We start from the raw sequence: 20281 nt of genomic DNA on the forward strand, positions 1-20281 counted from the left end.
GCTCCCACTGCAGGGCACTTCCCTTGTGGTCCACTGCTTAAGACTCCGCGCTCCCACTGCAGGGGGTGTGGGTTGGATCCCCGGTTGGGGAACTAAGATCCCACATGATGCATGGTGCAGCCAAAACAAAGAAAATAGTAACTGTAAGTTCGGAACTTCCGTACGGCATTGTCAGGGCAGCAGCGGGCTCTGCTGTTGGCTGGTTGGGCAGTCGCTGTGGTCTCACGACGGTCTTCACCGTGGAGAGTCAGGTCCTGTGGACGCGGCGGGGCGTGCATGTGTTTCTACCAGTTTGCCTATTGTATTGGGCATCAGCCACCCGCTTCGATTTTTTTATGAATGGTGTTGATAACAAGAATCACTCCCGTTGCTGCCGGCAGAAGTTGTGTCCCACTGACTTTCCGTGTTGTCTTTCCAGGGAGGAGCTTTATCTCTGTACACGGCACTGACCACACAGCAGAAGCTGGCCGGCGTCACCGCTCTCAGCTGCTGGCTGCCCCTGCGGGCTTCCTTTCCACAGGTGCCTGACCCACGCCTGCAGCGCGGTATCACTGAGCTGAGGGATGGCAGACGATGTTCAGGACACCGTCACGTTATGATTATTAATAAATTTAATTTTTTTAAAGCAGTTTCAGGTTCACAACAAATTGAGCAGCAAGTACAGAAGGTGTCCATATACCCGCGTCCCCGTCCACGCACAGCTCCCCCATCAGCATCCCACAGCACAGGACGCATTTGTTATAACCAGTGAACCTACCGTGACACGTCAGTGTCACTCAAGGCCCGTAGTCTACATCAGTCATCCGTTTTTAAAAAGAACTGCCGTAGACTTCTGTGATGTACTCTCGCTAGGCTTTACCTGTATACAGCACTGTCTCTACCGTGGGTTGCATGGAATAGAATAAGAAATGAGCCCTTAAAAAGAGAAAAGAAGACAGGGAGGGAGAGGGAAGGAGGAAGGAAGTCCTTACTGTCATAAATTCTATATTTGAAGTCTTTGGTACATTTTAAGATACATATCAAAATTAGGGCTATTCTTTACACATAGAAATGATGTTTTTGAATGCCCAGTATGTTCATTGCTTGGTGGCAGAATTCTAGTGTAGAATATAATTTCTAAATACTCAACAGTATAAAGCAATATATAGTACACATGGGGGATGCGGGCGTTATTTTATTTTCAAATTCATCCTTAAACCTAGGGGGTTTTTCTTATCACTATATAGTAACCCTTCGGTGTCTTGCACATAGTAAGTGCTGTTTATTAACTTTCTTATTCAAATCAAGTAAGAGGGACTTCCCTGGTGGCGCAGTGGTTAAGAATCCGCCTGCCAATGCAGGGGACACGGGTTCAGTCCCTGGTCCAGGAAGATCCCACGTGCCGCGGAGCAGCTAAGCCCGTGCGCTCGCTGCAACTAGAGAAAGCCCGCGTGCAGCAGCGAAGACCCAACGCGGACAAAAATAAAAATTAATTAATTAAGTAAGTAATTAAATACACATTCTTAAAAAAAATAAAATGAAAGAATCAAATAAGAGCTGCAAAGAACATGACTCAGCTAAAACATACGTCTTGTGTCCAGCCACCCGAACATATGGTTAGGGTACAGTGTGTTTCAAGGAACTGATTCATTAGGAAAACATACAGTACAAGGCAGGGTAATCATATGTCCTATAAAAGTCTAAATAAAGAGATGGGGGGGTATAAGGATGGGAGGAATTTTATTTCTGTGGCCAAAGATAACCTATAGTGTGAGCAAGCACATGTTGTATGTGCCGAGCATAATGCTCCACACACTTGGATAAATGATCCTATAGTCCTGTTCTGTTTTCTGCAGGGTCCTATCAGTGGTGTGAATAGAGACATTTCTATTCTTCAGTGCCATGGAGATTTGGATCCTTTAGTTCCCCTAATGTTTGGTTCTCTTACTGCTGAAAGGCTAAAGACATTGGTAAACCCAACCAATGTAACCTTCAAAACCTATGGAGGCATGATGCACAGTTCATGTCAACAGGTAAGTGTTTGGAAGCAGTGATTATAGGGGCACGTCTGCAACTGTTTGCATGTGATATTTTTAAGATAAATAACATTTGACTGCTTGGGGATTTAAAGAAGTTAATTAATGAATTCACATTGAACCATAGGTTAGTAGGACTTAGATCAAAGTTTATGCAACTTAATTCAACAGACATTCACTAATTTCTTATTACATGTAAACACTGTAAATAATTCAAGGACAAATAAAATCATTTCTTTGTTAAAGCCTAAAGTAGTTTACTTAAAATGAAAATTTTGAATAGGGAGAAGGATATATATCCAAGTAACTATATAGAAAGCAGAATGTGATATGTGTTATATTAGAAGTCTTTTAAAAGTGCTCTGAAAAACTGAGACGGGTGATCGTAAGAATGAGGGTTGTCAGGATAGGTTTGGAGGCTTGAAAAGGACTAGAATAAAAATCAATTGCTAAGCATTGAGACAGTCCAAGTTAACATTTTTTGCACCTGTCAGCCTGGCGAAATCATTTGCTTTGGGACAGAGAAGGCAGGTAGTAATATGACTTATCCAGAAAGACGGGGAACCTGGGATTCTAGGCGTTACTGAGAACATAGTTGAGCCCCTGATGATGCATTGAATCCAGAAAGGGCGACACGCCGGGTACCAGGAGGGAGGGGCTGAAGGTCCAGAGCAGTGGTTTTCAAAGCACACCCGCCCCCCCCCCCCCCCCCCCCCCCCCGCCGGAGCTTAACAAACACACAGATGCCAGGACTCCAGACTCGGTGCCTCTGAGTCAGCACATTGAGGCTTCAAGGGGCAGACGCAGGCGGCTGTGTGTGTGTGGATGAGACTGTTCACCACACTGGAGAACACTGGACGGACGGTTCGGGGCAGGAAGGGACAGGAGATGGGGCTGGAGGAGGTGGGGTCGCAGTGGGGGCCACATGGCGGGTGAGACAGGCCACTGCCGTGCCGTGCCTTCTTTCCCGAGTGAGGAGGTGATGCGGGTGAAGGTTCCTGCGTGCTCCTGTGTGGGTCTAGCGGTGGCAGCAGGAGATGTGTTTGAGGGAAGTGAGAAAGCTGGGCCAGACGCGGGAGGTGTCGAGCAGTTTCCTCTGTGGTGGATTCACCTCTGCGTCTCTCCAGGCCTGCCTTGGGGACCTGCTCCCCTCAGCCTCAGCTGGCTGGTTGTGTGTGAATCCTTTGGAAAGGCACAAAGCATCTGGTACTGTTGATTTCGCATCTCATTCTAATGAGGGAGTGTTAGAAGCTGGGCACGGACACTTGGTTGATGGCAGTTGTGTACATACCAAGTCTTCTCTGTGTAGTTATTGTCACTTTTAGACCCCCTTCCTCTCCCCCTGCCACCCCCAGTGTTTTATTTTGTTCAAGCAGTGCAAATGCAGACCATTTTCATAGGACTTCATAATACGTGAGAGTGATCATTGAATTACGATAATAATCATTGTGGGAAATGTTTTCTAATTTCTATCGGTGCCTCATTTCTTTTTCACCACTTTTTATATAATTGTAGTAAAAATGTGGTTTTAGTTAGTGGTATTTAATTTCTGATTTGTGTAACTGCATATTAATAATCCCTTTATTCCAAACAGGAAATGATGGATATCAAGCAGTTCATTGATAAACTCTTACCTCCTATTGATTGACGTCACTAAGAGGCCTTGTGGAGAAGTGCACACCAGCATCATTGTCATAGAGTATAAAGTTTTTTCTGTGCCCGATCTTGAAACCCCTGATGTTTGCAGTGTTAAAATGTTTTGCAAATACACACCAATGACACAGACTAAATAAATCTCCTCATGGGAAATTTATGATCTTTTAAGTTTCTATGTATGTATTTGTATAACATGATCCAGAATATATTAGTATTAAAATAGGTGAAGCAGCTAGCTTCTTTCTCTCATATGTAATTCAGCAAAATAGTAAAATACTGTAACCAGATTTTTTATTACATCACTTGAAAATTATTAGTATGCTTAATGAAAACCCGTTCAGGTATAAATGAGCAGTTAAGACATAAACAGTCTATGCGTGCTGTGACTTAAGACTCTGGACTTATTCCCAAATTAGCAGTATCTGTATTTTTATATATGTGTTCATATGTACTTAATGATTATAATGCATAATAAGAATGAGGTGTTATTACATTATTCCTAATAATAGGGATAATGCTTCTAAGTGTCAATAAAAAGAAATATTGCTGTCTTCAATTAATGGCCCTCTTATTTTGGGGACCAGGTTTTTCTTTCCTAAATATAATTTCTATTTAATACTCTTTTTTCCTCTCTAGAAAAGAAAAGTGTTCTTTCTTCTTTTTTATCCTTCATAACAGACCAAATATTGCCTACTTGCCATGGACGTCTGCTGTCAGTACGTGCTGTAATTTGACATTCTGAATCACAGACGTGACGGCACTGAAAGTGTATTTATACTGGTAGAAAGAAGCCAGGCATCCCTTCAAAGTTTCTACACTACTTCTTAAACTGGACCTTTGTCTGCAGCTTAGGCCTGCAGAGTTACAGGTAACGAGGATAATTCTGTGGTTGTATTTTTCTGTAATGAACTGAAAGAATAATTAGGTCATATTCTAGTATGTTCCGAAATATTTAAGACTGATCTTACAAACTGTAATTTCTAAGATGATTTGTTCTAAGATGATTCTCCTCATAGCGTAGAGTTTTAGTTTACTTATTTTGCACATATGTTTGAAACCGACTGCTGTAGGAAATAAACAATCCATTTGAAAAATTTGCTTTACTTTTATCTGCCAGTGGACTTATTTGAAATTTTTACTGTAGTCAGAGAGGATCTTTTTAAGTTAGTTTCTGTGCAAACATGAAAGTAGCAATTATTTGATTTTAAATAGATTTTTCAGATTATTGGTTAACATTATTTGAAAACAAGTTTATGGGTAATAAAAGTTAGTCAGAACTCAGTACATATGGTGTAGTTACCACCCAGTTTAATATGTAGCAAAAATGTACGCCTGATATTTCTGAACTGTTGTTAATTTTTCTGCTGTATTCCAACCGACTAGAACACCGTTAGGAACGCATCTTTATAAATGGGTGCTACTTGATGATGGAAATGATTTCGTATGGACAGTGTAGGACGTTAATAATGAAGCCATACGTTTATGTCTGGATTTACAGTTTTTAAACAATCATTTACTAAGTCATTTTGCTTTTATCTTGAAGAATGTAAACTGTTGTTTCACTTACACAAATCAGCAAGATCTAATTTATGGCAAGAAATATATTCCATTGAAATGTGCTGTAATGTGGGAAAATGTAAATCTTTTTCACGGTTTCTATCAATGTGAAATAAAATGTAATTCTGACTTTTCTGTGACTGGCTCTTTGGAATATGATTTTTAACATCTGCGTTTCCTTGGAATGGCTGTCTGTAAGGAAAAGGAGGAAAGCGACCGTGTAATCCCAGGAACACACATTGAGAGGGAAGTTTGATGGTGGTGTGGCCCCCGCCTGGCTCTCTCCAGGCGGGGCCCAGGCTTCCTATTCCTCAGTGTTATTAACAAGCTGAACAAATCTTCAGTTTGATTTTCAGTGTTCCTAACCTATTTAAGAAGTTTGGTGTTTCGCTCTGTCTTTTCCTTCCATGTAGTATTCATGGGATTTTTAAAAATTCGTGTCATAAATCAGTTATCCAAGTAGTTTCTTCTCCTTTTATCTCACTGCTGATTTCTAACTCTTCCCAGGAAGGAATCCCGTCTGTTCTGCCTCTTAAGCAGTCCTTCAGCTTCTGCTTTTGAATAAAGTGACAGCTCCCCTTTTTGTGAGGCTGCTTGTTCCATTTTGGGGTAGCCCTCGTGGTAAGAGAGTTCGGTACTGTAATGCTCTCGTCAGCTTCAGCTCTTTTTTAGATTCATCCTTCTTCACAGCAGCATCATATTTCATGTGATAATCTTTGATTTCATCATCCTTTTGAAACTCTTGGTTCACAATCAGATGCGGTCGGAGCATGGTATTGTTTACGTCTGTCGACAGGTAACGACAGTGTCTATGTATGTGAGTCATTGGGAGGTTTGCCTACTGCTGAAGTCCTTCTTATTGCTACTTTTTAGAAGTAGATACACGACACCCTCCTAACAACATACCATTTTATTCGTAAAATTTACTAAAAAGTGAAAATTTGTTTATTCGTTAAGTACTTAATATATTCCAGGCAGGCACTGTACTGTCCTTTACTCATATAATCTTCACATCAACCTTAGCTTCATTTTACAGAAGAGGAAACTGATCCCTGGAGAGATGAACTGTTTGCCTGTGGTTACAGAGCTATTATGTGTAAGAGCCAGGGTTCAAAATGATGTGCCTTAATTACTTTGTGGTCCCCTGCCTTGCCCTGTGCCCCGTGAGGTAATTTAAATGCTTCTAAACATAAATAAATGAATAACTAAATAAATACAGCACAAACTTATGTTTCATGTAATTCAAAACACCTAGAAATGCTAAATAAACTAGGGTAAAAATCAGCTTGCCCTAAAGAAATTGCATCCTGTGGTACCTAGAGAGAACTCAAAAGGACCTAAAACCCACACGGCACACTTGACTTGGGGTCTCAGAAATAACTCACCGTTATGAAGCTAGCACCCTTTTAAGGGCTGCGCTCTTTGTCATATGAACTGGAAAAAAGTCTGACTGCCAGGAAGCGATGGGAAAGCTTGTCTATTTTGGCTTGGGCTCTGAATGAGAGAGAAGGGAGCTCTTCACTTGAATTTGTTTAACCAGAAGCTTGTCCTCATAGATATTTGGATTTTGAATGTATACTATTAATGTGGCCTGGAAACACATAAGCTTCTAAGTTAATATCAACAATTTCCTTGGGGACTTCCCTGGCAGTGCAGTGGTTAGGCCTCGGCACTTTCACTGCTGGGCTTGGGTTCGATCCCTGATCGGGGAATTAAGATCCAGCATGCTGCAAGACGAGGCAAAAAAAAAAAAAGAATTTCCTCAGACTGGCTCTGACCCTCGGGCACCTGGAAGAGGCAAACAGATTCTTTTTATTTGTTTATTTATTTATTTAGGCAGGCTTCTCATTGCGGTGACTTATCTCGTTGCACGGGCTCTAGGCATGTGGGCTCCGTAGTTGTGGTGCGTGGGCTCAGTAGTTGTGGCTCACGGGCTCTAGAGCGCAGGCTCAGTAGTTGTGGCACACAGGCTTAGTTGCTCCGTGGCATGTGGGATCTTCCCGGACCAGGGCTCGAACCCGTGTCCCCTGCCTTGGCAGGTGGATTCTTAACCACTGTGCCACCAGGGAAGTCCCCAAACAGATTCTTTATGGAGAGTGACATTCTCAACCCAGGCTGGTTAATTTAGCCCTGCCAAAAGTGAGCTCAACACCCCCAAAGGATGAAGCCTATGAGAGAACTGCCTACACGGGAACACGAGATGACACAAAAGGTAAAGGGATCATTGGGCTCTCAGGAACTTTAAAAGGATAGACGGTATGAGAGAGTTAACCAACCAGAGAAAAGAACAGACAAGTGAGAAGGACACAGTATCAGAAAATGCAGCTTTGGGGACTTCCCTGCTGGCGCAGTGGTTAAGAATCCGCCTGCCCATGCAGGGGACTCAGGTTCGAGCCCTGGTCCGGGAAGATCCCACATGCCACGGAGCAACTAAGCCTGTGCGCCACAGCTATTGAGCCCACGTGCCACAACTACTGAAGCCCGCGTGCCTAGAGCCTGCGCTCCGCCACAAGAGAAGCCGCCGCAATGAGAAGCCTGCGCACCGCAACCAAGAGTAGCTCCCGCTCGCCGCAACTAGAGAAAGCCCGGCCGCAGCAATGAAGACCCAACACAGCCAAAAATAAATAAATAAATTTATAAAAAAGAAGAAGAAAGAAAGAAAATGCAGCTTTGAAAAAGAAAACGTCTAGAAGTGAAAAATAACCACTCAAGTGAAAAATCTTAATGGAGAAGCATTATTTATGATGGTAAAATATTTGAAACAACCCAACGTGGGATAAAAGTGGACCAGCTAAATAAACTACCCTCCGCCTACACAATGGATTGTTACACTGCTATAAAAAAAGAATGAGGATGCTCTGTATTAATTTGGGAAGGATTCAGAATACATTATTGATGAAGAAATAAGGTAAAAAACAAAGGGGAGGAAATAAGACCATATATTTGACTTGGCTAGACTTTGCATTAAAAGAAAACCTCAAATGCTAGAAGGATGCAAAGAAGAACCTAATAAAAGTGGTTATGGATGGGGGAGAGGATGAGGCAGGTAAGGAAAGGAGGGGAGAAGGCCAGCCTTGGATGTGTTTTTTTTTTTTTTGCGGTACGCAGGCCTCTCACTGCTGTGGTCTCTCCCGCTGCGGAGCACAGGCTCCAGACGCGCAGGCTCAGCGGCCATGGCTCACGGGCCCAGCCACTCCGCGGCATGTGGGATCTTCCCGCACCGGGGCACGAACCCCTGTCCCCTGCATCGGCAGGCGGATTCTCAACCACTGCGCCACCAGGGAAGCCCGGATGTGCTTTTTTTATTCTTCAGATTTTTTACTGTGGTAAAATATAACAAAATTTACAGTTTTAACTACTTTAAAATTATACAGTTCAATGGCATTCATTACATCCACATTGTGCAACGGTCACCACCATCCACCTCCAGAACTTTATCAACTTCCCAAGCTGAAACCCCATACTCCTTGTTCTTCAGATTTTGAGTTGTAATATCTGACCTACAAAAAATATTCAAATGGATGAATTAAACTGCATACTAGGGACTTCCCTGGTGGTCCAGGGGTTAAGACTCCACACTCCCACTATGGGGGCCTAGGTTCGATCTCTGGTCAGGGAATTAGATCCCACATGCTGCAACTAAAGATCCCGCATGCCGCAACTAAGACGTGGCGCAGTCAAATAAATAAATATTAAAAAAAAAAACCTGCATATTAGACACAACAGACGTGTATGCATGTGAAATTGTGTATGAAAGAAAGCTCTGAGGAAATTACTCAGGAGAAATCCCAGCAAGCAAAAGGGAAGGGTAAGAGACTAGAAAAGTAAAATTAAGAGGTCCAATATAAAGTTTAATGGAAGTTGCAGGAGAGAGGAGAATGGGAGAGAAGCAATACATGAAGATAAAATGACTGACATTTTTCCAGACTTCAGGAAAGGTAAGAAATCTCAAATTCAGGAAGAAAAATATTACTAACAGTATAAATAAACTACTAAGTCTCTAAAGAGACATTTCATGGTGCAAAGCAAAACTGAATACCATAGAAAAAGATCTTAATAGCAACCAGAGAGAGCCTGCTTTCACTGTCACACAGCACACTTAAGAAAAACACCACCATAGGTCAGAAGATAATGGAATAACATCAAAGTGGGAGAGAAAAGGACAATTGGGAACTTCTACAGAGGTCAACTCATTTCACAGTGAGGGCAAAAGAAAGCCACTTTGACATAGAAAGTGTATGAGAAAAAGAATACTGACAGAACTGTTAAAAGGTGTTCTTTCAGAAGAAAAATGAGCCAGAGGAAAGGAGAGATGCAAAGAATGGGGAAAGAGTGGTAAACATTTGGGTAACTAAACAAAACCGACTGCATGAAACTAATACTAACTTGGGAGCTGAAACACGATAAAAATGAAGTACCTGCCCAAATCAGTTGTACTTTATATACTAACAAGGAACATGTGAAACCCAAAATTTAAAATACAGTACTACTTATAATTGCCCAAAAGGAAAAAAGAGTACCTAAGTGTAAACCTAAGAAATGTACAGGATTTGGAGGCTGAAAACTATAAAATGCTGATGAAAGACATCAAAGAAGATGTAAATAAATGGAGACAAACATCGTGTTCATGGATTGGAGGACTCAATATAGTAAAGATGTTACTTCTCCCCAAATGGATAGAAAATTTAATGCAATACCTCTCAGCATCCCAGCAAGATTCTTGTAGCTATACACAAGATTTTCTAAAATTTATATGGAAAGGCAAAGGAACCAGAATAGATTAAACAGTATTGAAAAAGAAGAAAGTGGGAGAAGCCCATTGGATTTCAAGACTTACTATACAGTGACAGAAATCGAAACTATGTGTTATTGGCAGAGAGAGACACATAGATGAACAAAATAAAGCAGAAATAGCCCCACACAAGCACAGCCAAATGGTTTTGGACAAAGGTACAAAAGCAATTAAACGAAGGAATGATAGTCTTTCAACAAATGGTGCTGAAGCAATTGGACATCCAAAGCCAAAGAAGTGAACCTTGAACTAAACCTTATACCTTATACAGAAGTTAATTTAAAATGAATCATAGACTTAAACATCAAATACAAAACTTATAGAAGAAAACCCAGTAGAAAATCTTCAGGATCTAGGGCTTGAAGTGTTTCTAAATAAGACAGCAAAAGTATAATACCTCAAAGAAAAAAATTAATTGGACTTCCTCAAAATCTAAAACTTTGGCTCTTTCAAAGACCCTGTTAAGAGGATGAAAAGACAAATTAAGACTGGGAGAAAATATCTACAAACCACATACCCACATATCCAGTACCTATAATATATAAAGAACTCTCAAAACTCAACAGTTAAAAAAAAATCCAATTAGAAAATAGGCAAAAAAACATGAAGAGATACTCACTGAAGAGGCTACACGGATGGTAATCGAGCAGATGAAAATACATTCAACATCGCTAAACCATTAGGGAAGTGAAAAAACCAAAATGAAATATCACTATATACTTATTAGAACAGCTAAAATAAAAAATAATGTCAATGCCAAATGCTGGTGAGGATGCAGAAAAATTGAGCTTTATTTCATCCCCACCCCTACAAGTTTGGAAGCTACATATCGTTGTATTCTTTTTTAGTTAGCCTTACATTGTGAATACTTAAATGGAATGACTATTTCTCATCTACTTTCCGAAAATAGGAGAACCATAGACTATTTCAACTTCTATCATCCCTACCATTGTATATAAGAAACCCACAACTTTTCTTTTGAAGCATTCATAGATTGACAGGGAATTATGAAGATAGTACAGAAAGGTCCTGTGTACACTTCACCCAGTTTTCTCCAATGGTTACATCTTACATATGTAAGATGAACAGAGCCTAAGAAAACTGTGGGAACCCATCAAGTATATGGAGTCCTAGGAGAGAAGAGAGAGGCAGCAAGAATATTTGAAGGAACGATGGCAAATCTCTCCCCGCACCCAAATTTTGATGCCATTCCCACCAGATTTGTACTACGGTTCCACCATCTCCACATCCTTGTCAACACTTGTTTTTATCCATACTTTTATTCTAACCATCCTAGTGAATGTGAAACGGTATCTCGTGCAGCTTTAATTTGCATTTCCCTATTAACTGATTGTGTCGAGAATATTTTAATGTGCTTGTTGGCCATTTATACATCTGGAGAAATGTCTAGTCCTTCGCCAAACTTTTAACCAGGTTGTCTTTTTGTTGTTGAGTTTTAAGACTGCTTTATATGTCCAGGACACTAGGTTCTTATCAGATATGATTTGCAAATATTGTTTCCCATTTGGTGGGCTGTCTTTTCTCCTCTTGATAGCAATCTTTGATGTGCAAACCTATTTAATTTTATCAAAGTCCAGTTTATCTGTTTCCTTTTGTTGCTTGTACTTTTGGTGTCATACCTATAAAACCATTGCGAAATCCAAGGTCATGAAGATTTATCATTGCCATTTTAACAAAATTAAGTGTTTCCAGGTTGCCTTTTGTAAGCTCTATAAAACTAACCCTTGCCCCCAACACCCCTGGAAAAGTGCACCACTGCTTGTGAGGCAAGGTACTCCCCAATCCATGGATTGTTTTCCTTTGGATAAAGCACATCAGATTCATCACTAAATTGTTTCAGTTTTGTCATTTGACAATGTTATGTGTATTTTACCACAGTGAAAGTATAGTAAGCTGATTCTTTGGAAAAAAACAAAAATGACAATTATTAGAGTAAATGTACAAATCTACAAACATAAATGGCGATTTGTACATACTCATTATTAACTGATGCATCAAGTGGACAACAAACTGAGGTATAAGTATTTGAACAATAAAATTAATTTCGGGCTAATGGGCCCATATAGAACTTCACATCTGCCGTTATAGAATACACATTCTTTTTCAGGACACATAGACTATTTCTAAAAATTGATAAAACAAATCTCAATAAATACCTTAGAACCAGTAACTTTGCAATCGTATATTTTTACTGCAATTTAAGTTGGGAATCAATAATAAAAAGACAATTTTAAGATGAAAAGAAATAAATGAAATAAAGAAAAAGGGACATGGTTCAAGTTACTCTTTCCCCCAAATAACAGGTAGAACAAAACCTTACATCATAGTATAGAAAAAACATTATTAGGTGGTGAATTTTGACTAATGATGGTTAAATTGGGTGTGGGGATAGGTCAGCAAACTGCAGGAGATGGTAGTCAAGGGCGTTAATTGGGCAAAGACCTATTGAAGGAGCCTATACTCTCCAGTACTGATAATTTCAATTTTCTACCTTGGCTTTATGTTGTTAGTCATAACTCTTTAGGACGTCAACTTCCTCACTGACCTTCAGAGCAGGCGAGATGCCTTTAACTTCTTTGATGAGAACGTTCCTGTCAACTATTATTCAACTGTATTCAAGGTGCTGCGTCCAGCATTCTGAGTCAGGAAACAAACAAGATTGGGTCTCCGGCTTTACGGCGCTTACAAACGACTTTAAAGAGGAAGCGCTTACAATGGTCACATTCCTACGATAAAGGCCTATTTAGGGGGATGGGGAATCTGATTTCCAGGCAGCCGTCGACGGCGGGGAAAATGCTGGGGTTCCGACTGACTGCAAAAGCCGCCCATGTTCCAGCGTCCAAAGCCGCCGGGCTCAGCGCCCCGGGGCTCTCTGCGGGCGTCACAGCCCGGGGAAGGGGGACCGGGGGACTGGGGACAGGGGGTGGGGTCCGCTGGGCGGGCTGGGCGGGGCTAGAGGGAGCGCGCGCAAAGCTCGGCCGCGCCGCCCGCCCACTTTCACGACAGCCGACGAAGCCCTGCGGCCCGGAACACTCGTTGCCCAGCTGGTCCGCTGTCGATTGGAGGCCCCTGCTCGGCGCGCGCGGAGCTCGATTGGCTCTGCCTGCGGGGGAGGAGCGCCGCCTCCTCAGACGCTGCCGCCGCTGCCGCGGGCTCCGTGAGTGAGGAAGCGCCTCGGTCAGGCCTGCTGAGGGCCCTCGCCGACGCCTGGGCTCACCCGCCGCCCCGCCAGCTCCGCTCGCTTCCCGTCCCCCGCGGCCCGGCGCGGGGCAGGGCTGCCGGAGCCATGGAGGACGAGGTGGTCCGCATTGCCAAGAAGATGGACAAGATGGTGCAGAAGAAGAACGCGGTGAGCGCGGCGGGCGGCGCGGGCCGGAGGGAGGCCGGGCGGCGGGCGGGGGCCAGTCGGCCTGAGGGGGCTCCCGGCCCGCGGTGAGCGCGGCGGGTGCCGCGTGACGGCGGCGAGGCCCGCGCTCTGGGGAGAGGGTCCTGGGCGGGGGGCTTCGTGTCCCGCGGCCGCGTCCCGGGCAGGGGTTCTTGGGGGGCGTCCTGTCCCACTGCTGCGTCCCGGACAGGGGTTCTGTGGGGGGGCGTCCTGTCTCGCGGCCGCGTCCCGGGCAGGGGTTCTGGGGGGGCGTCCTGTCTCGCGGCCGCGTCCCGGGCAGGGGTCCTGGGGGGCCCCCGGGGAGGGCGTCCGGTCCCGCGGCCACCGGCGCTGGGACCCGCCCTGGGCGCCCGAGGCCCCTCGTGATTAGCGCAGCCTGGTAAACTCCATCGAGGCAATAATGCTCCTCATTATTTTAAACGTCACGGTGGTAAAGTCTCGTTGGTTTAGCTGAAGAGTGTAGAGAGCCCTCCCTGTTTGAAAGAATTCGTTCTCTTTTCCGGGCTCATTGGCCAGCATCGAGAAAACAACATCAAACAGAGGTTTGTGATCAGTTTTAGACGTGAAACTGTTAAAGCAGAATGTGAATTTCCTGGATCTTATTTCTGAAGAAGGCTGAACATTCCCTTGATTGTCTCAGCCAGCCTGCATGTTTGCTTAGCAATTAAAAAAAGGTAAACTATGCCAGTGTACTTGGCAAGTTGCTAAACTTTTTTGACCAAGTGGATCTTGTTAGGCCGCGGCGTGCGAGGAGCTGTGTTGAAGGCACTCGCACTGACGAGGCTGTGCTGCTGGCTGGATTTGGACACACGTCGTTGCTGGTCCTCTCTAAGTGGTTTATGGTTGATACTAGCGGCGTTTTCTGTGACTGATAACGTGTTCATGTGAACGTGTTCTCTTGTGGTTTGTATGAGGTGCTCCAGTTCCTGCATTTCTGTCCACCTGTGTGGGCCGCTTGCAGTCCCTTGCTTCCGAGTCGTCTATTTTCAGCTAAACTTCTGAAATTCTAAGTCAAACTAAGGTGAAGGAGAAAAGGGCCGCTCTGATTTGCACAGCACTTGGGAGTTACAAAGCATCTGTGCAGAATTCTTTGGGGACTCACGACAGCTGTGTTGCATTCATTTTACAGAATAAGAAACTGAATCAGACCAAGCAGTTCACCTCCTTAAATGAAGTGTGCATTGTGGATTAAGCCAGGACCCGAGTTTTCTGCTGGGCAGCCTACAGAAGTAGTGTTAAACACTGAATTCTTAAGATTTCAGGCGTAGTCGGCTCCCCTTTTCCTTTAGCAGGTGCATTGCCCAGCATGTAATTTCATACCCTGTTAATCAGTATTTGCAATTTTGGCTTTTTTAAGTATTTCCTGTTTGTTTTCTGTTCCAGACGTTGCCTGTGCCATTTATTTTTTCTGTTGATACAGGCCTTTCATTCCTCACTACAAGTGATGAGTTCTGTATATTTGATTGGCTGAACGTTTCTGTTATTCCGGTTAAACTGGCGAGTTTTTTTTCTTTGCCTAGAGAACCCTGGACTCCCCTAGTAGAAGCTGGCTCCTAGGGAAAAAGGCTGTTACTTGGGTAATTTTTTTCTCGAACTCAGGCTATAAAATGTGTACCTTTTAATCATATAGTGCACTAGGTGTTTTTGTTTGTTTCCTTTCCTTGAAATAGATGTTTCCTAGAAATGAGGAATTCCTTAGTGAGCAAGTATGGAGAAGACCACTTTGTATTTGTGTGCAGTTCTCAAATTATAAACACACAGTGCGCCCGCAGGAGAATGAGGATAAGCTCCAAGATAGTCCTCAAGGCTCATTGTTCTTCTCAAATCTTACGTTTCTAGTAGTGCAAAACTTCAATGTAAAAACTGGTCCCCCCAAGAGAAAGGGAAAATTGACTGGCTCTTTTACTTTTTATTCCTTCTCACTTTTCCTGTCTGTCTTACAGAAATTCATATAGGCAAATGAGATAGAGAAAGGGAAATGGTCTGAATGACTCTCCCTCCCTGCCCTCCAGAGCACATCAGCAGCCCATAAATAGCTTTTTAAGTGTTCAGTAATTTAACAGAAGTCATTCTGGGCATTTTAGGATTATGGTAGATTTGTTTCTCTTTTTTTGTGTGTGGTTTCTAGATTTTCTCTGAGTTAATTTTTATATTATTTTGATACTGTGAAAAAGTAAACTTTGCTTGAAAAGTAATAGTTGTCCTATGAATTGAAGTTTAAGTGCTGTTATTAGATATTGTTTTAATAAAACCGTAGGTGTCACTTTTAAGTAATAATAAAACAGCTACCATTTATTGAGCTATTACTCTGAGCTAGGCATTCTACTAAGTTACCTACCTTATCACATTTATTCCTGACAGTTTATTGAGATAAGCATTATCTCCATTCTAAAAATGAGGAAGTGAAGTATTTAGAAAGTTAATTGTCTTAAGCCTAATAGCTACAAAGAGGCCAAATGAAGATGTGAATCTAAATCTATTTTGCTTTAAAGCCAGTACTACTCTGTTCAACTACAGCATCTCTAGAAGACCTTGCATCTGTATCTGAACCTTGTCTGGGTACAACTGTACGACCAGGGCACTTGCTGTCGTGGGGCAGACGGGTTTCCCTAAATACCCCAACAATATCTTGACCTGGTACTACCCAGGGTGTTGCCCCACGTGTGTACTTGATCTTAAACAGTACACGCTTTGAGGCCATGATGAACCATGTGAATTAGTGCCAAATTTTCAGATATTAGCTTTTTTTTTTAAATAATGTATTTTTAAAAATTTATTTATTCATTTTTGGCTGCATTGGGTCTTTGTTGCTGCACGCAGGCTTTCTCTAGTTGCGGTGAGCGGGGGCTGTTCTTCGTTGCGGTGTGTGGGCTTCTCACTACAGTGGCTTCTTTTGTTGCGGAGCACAGGCTCTAGGCATGTGGGCTTCAGTACTTGTGGCTCGCGGGCTCTAGAGCACAGGCTCAGTAGTTGTGGTTCGTGGGCTCAGTAGTTGTGGCTTGCGGGCTCCAGAGTGCAGGCTCAGTAGTTGTGGCGCATGGGCTTAGTTGCTCCGCGGCATGTGAGATCCTCCCGGACCAGGATCGAACCCGTGTCCCCTGCATCGGCAGGTGGATTCTTAACCACTGCACCACCAGGGAAGCCCCAGGGTGTTAGCTGTTTTTTACATAGCTTTTTTCTTGTCATTTTGACTTTATCAATAAGCAAGTCTTTGACTCCTAATCTTGGTTCAAATCCTGGCTCTTCTGAACGTTAGCTGAGTGGTCTTAGGCAAGTTTCTTAACATCTCTAAAATGTTTTTCTTGGTAGTGAATTGGAGATAGTTTAGTAAAGATTAGATGAATATGAAATTCTTGGCAGTGCCTAGGATATGGTAAAGGCTAAAAAACCTTCTGGGTTATCTTTGTAAAGGATTTATAGCACTAGACTGTAGAAAGAGGAGTCAGGTGAGAGCGTAGAATTTTCACGCTCACAGACACATTTTGTGGGGTGTGGAGGTTTGTGTATTTTTTCTGCACTGAAGGCTTAGGGCTGAGTAGAATTAAATTGCAGAGAAAGAAACTGAAACTAGGTGTTAGAATTTCCTAGGAGCAGGGATACCTGAAATATGTACATTTCTAAGTCTTTATTGTACCTGGGTTAGAAAGAAAACTTTGGTTTCCATATCAGGGTTAGCTTAATTAGCATAAATCGAAATTTAGAATGACTGCACAATCTTTTATAACAGCTTTATTTAGCTGTACATTACAGTTCACCCATTTAAAGTACACAATTCAGTGGTTTTTAATATATTTGCAGATTTGTGCAGCTATCGCCACTATCTAATTTTAGAACATTTTCATCACTCCAGATAGAAACTGTCCATTAAGTAACCCATTATGTCGTCACCATATCTACCCCAACCACTAATATACTTTAATAAAATAAAAGCTTTTATTTTAAAATTTTTATTTATTCATTTTTTGGCCACGCTGCGTGGCTTGCAGGATCTTCATTCCCTCACCAGGGATTGAACCCAGGCCACTGCACTGAAAGCACTGAGTCTTAACCACTGGACTGCTAGGGAATTCCCACAAGCTTTTAATTTTTATGAAGTTGATTTTATATATTTTTTTCTTTTGTTGCTTGTGCTTTTGGTGTAGAATAACTACAAATTTGAGGCGACATAGTAAATTTATATTTCCTAGTTTATAGTGATGTTGCTGAGCTGTAACTCAAATATTTATAATTTGTTTCCTTTTTAAAAAAATAAGTAGCATCTTCATTTTTTAGACCTTAAAATCTCATCATAATTCTTAGTAAGAATTGTTTTTGAGTTGATTGAGCTTAAATAATGCTCTCTTAAAATGCTGGCTTTATGGCTTTTTGAGAATATTGTTATGGTAGAAACAGATAATTTTTTGTATCTTTTATACCTCTTATCAACCATCTCCTTTGTCTTAGGCACTCTAATTTGATACTTCATATGTGTTACATTACCTCATTTGACCATTTTAACTACTCAGGGTTGGCGTATTATGCTCATGTACATATAAAGAAGCTGAAGCTTGAGAAGGCCAAGTAACATTTCCAATATCTTATAATTTGGAAATGACAGAACATGGATTTGAATCTAGATCAACCATATATGTATAGCCCGTGTTCTTAACTGTATATTCCATGTTGCTCCTTCTCTCTTACATCTCTTTGAAGAGAAGTTTTGTATCCTGTACAGTCTTGTATATGCTGGGTTTTCAGTATACCATATTTTATAAAAGTACTTCTTTCTGATAACAAGTAGAAGTACCACCTATGTAACATGGTAGTGTGGTGGCTATTTATTTTTTAGCCAGTACTATGAACTAAATTTGACTCTGGAAGTTAAGGTAGGATCTTGCTTTCTCTTGCATCATTGTCTATAGGAGATGCTGCGATCTAGTAGACATGACCTTTAGAGGCAGGTGATGATTGGGGACTGTTTGATAATGCTGTTCATCGGAGTTCACAGAGCGGAACTGCCACGGGGGTTGGGGGAGGGGTTATGGAATGGAAAGAGCAGTGGTGTAAGGGTCAGGAAACTGGATTCTTGTCGCTTTACATTACGCATCAGTGTGGCCTTGGGCAAGTCACTTACCTTCTCTGAGTTTAAGGTTTTTTTCTTGTGTAATTGAGGGTTTGAAGTAGATGCTCAAAGGTTTCTGCCTATTTTTGAATTCGCTGAGGTCAGAAAGGGTTTCTGTTGTGCTCATTGCTGTGTCCTCAACACAGAGCAGAGCTTGGCATATGGTGCTAGTTGGGTGTTTGTTGAGAGGCAATAAGTGTCCTTTGACAGAATGGGGTAAATCTCACCTTTTCAAGTTAGTAATCATGTGACCTTGTGCAAGTTTCTTAACTTACCTGGGCTTTAATTTCCTCCTCTGTAAAACGGGGACGATAAGATTCCCTTCTTCCGTAGGGCTTACTGTAAAGGTGAAATGAGATACTGCATGTAAAGTGTTTAACACAGCGCTTGGCACACAGTGACACTCAAAAGCTTTTGTCACCGAATTAATATACGATCGTCTCTTTTTTGCGCTTTTCACTCACACAGATCATCATAGTTGTTTATTTCTTTTTTTATATAGTTGTTTATTTTTGGCTGTGTTGGGTCTTCATTGCTGCGCGTGGGCTTTCTCTAGTTCCGGCGAGCGGGGGCTACTCTTCGTTGCTGTGCACGGGCTTCCCATTGCGGTGGCTTCTCTTGCTGCGGAGCACAGGCTCTAGGCACGTGGGCTTCAGTAGTTGTGGCTTGCGGGCTCTAGAGCGCAGGCTCAGCAGTTGTGGTGCACGAGCTTAGTTGCTCCGCGGCATGTGGGATCTTCCCGGACCAGGGCTTGAACCTGTGTCCCCTGTGTTGGCAGGCAGATTCTTAACCACAGCGCCACCAGGGAAGTCCTGTCTTCCTTTTTAATTGATCCTAGGTCAGAAATCGTTCAGAAAGACCATGGAGACATGGGTAGAAGAAAAACATCTATGGTAGATAAGGATACAGGCCCACAATCTCGCAATCAAAACCTTTAGAGTCTGATATATTTGAGAATTCCAAATTTTTCAGGTTTATAAAGATGATATAGTACAAACATCATATATTTCATAATATCCTCAGTGAGATCTGGGAAGTTCCCAGTAATCAGATATTAGCATTTCTGTAGTGAAATGCAGCATTTTCGCATTAAGTGGGATAAGTAGAACATAAATAGCTTTATGCAACTGTTGAGATGTTGCTGCCAAGTGAGTTTACTGAAAATCTGTGAGAAATGAGAAGTCTTTTGGTTTTCAAAGGATTTTGGTTTGGAGATTTGCAGATACGGGATTGAAGATACTCGCTCACAAAAATGTCATGCCTATAGAAATTCGTAATTAATAGTAAATTTAAAGTCAGTGTTTTATTTTTTAACAACTCTAATGTTTTACTGTTTTTAGTTGCCTCTAAAGAAAAATTATAGAATTTTATGATCAGAAGGAATCTGTAAGCAGTGGATCATTAACATCCTTCATAATAGTCTGTTTTGTAATTTCTTTTGAACTTAAGTTTTTATTTATGAGGTACTGGGTTAAATTAAAATGATGTCTCTGTTTGTGGCCAGAAGAAGAGTCAATACTGTTTTATTCTCTACAGCCAAGTCTGTCAACTTTAAATGGAAAAATTATCTGACTGGAAACCTCTGCTTGATTTTAAATTTAAGAAATATACTGATACCATGAGGTTCCATGCTTGTTTCTTCCTTTAGGGTGCATATGAGGGATGTGTTGCAGGGCTTTCTGTTTTCCCTGGGTGTGCTGTGTTTCACTGGTTCGTAGGGTGCTAGTTTTCATATTTTAACATTTCAGAAAACA

General features: G+C 42.0%; 2 protein-coding genes across 3 annotated transcripts in view; both read left to right on the plus strand.

The window, feature by feature from the left end:
- LYPLA1 (lysophospholipase 1) overlaps positions 1 to 5357 on the plus strand; it is a 20159-nt gene extending 14802 nt beyond the window's left edge. For both annotated transcript variants that reach the window (XM_029223092.1, XM_029223091.1), the window contains exons 7-9: positions 419 to 520; positions 1836 to 2012; positions 3610 to 5357. In XM_029223092.1, coding sequence (XP_029078925.1) covers positions 419 to 520; positions 1836 to 2012; positions 3610 to 3663 — 333 coding nt within the window. In that variant the 3' untranslated portion in view covers positions 3664 to 5357. The remainder of the gene's footprint in view (positions 1 to 418; positions 521 to 1835; positions 2013 to 3609) is intronic.
- Positions 5358 to 13183: 7826 nt separating this feature from the next.
- TCEA1 (transcription elongation factor A1) overlaps positions 13184 to 20281 on the plus strand; it is a 32180-nt gene continuing 25082 nt past the window's right edge. Inside the window, exon 1 of the mRNA XM_029223033.1 lies at positions 13184 to 13390. Within this exon, the coding sequence (XP_029078866.1) occupies positions 13328 to 13390 (63 nt within the window). The 5' untranslated portion in view covers positions 13184 to 13327. The remainder of the gene's footprint in view (positions 13391 to 20281) is intronic.

The sequence above is a fragment of the Monodon monoceros genome, unplaced genomic scaffold, assembly GCF_005190385.1.
Source record: "Monodon monoceros isolate NGI ecotype Baffin Bay Population unplaced genomic scaffold, NGI_Narwhal_1 Super_Scaffold_14, whole genome shotgun sequence".
In the NCBI taxonomy this organism is placed as follows: Eukaryota; Metazoa; Chordata; class Mammalia; order Artiodactyla; family Monodontidae; genus Monodon; species Monodon monoceros.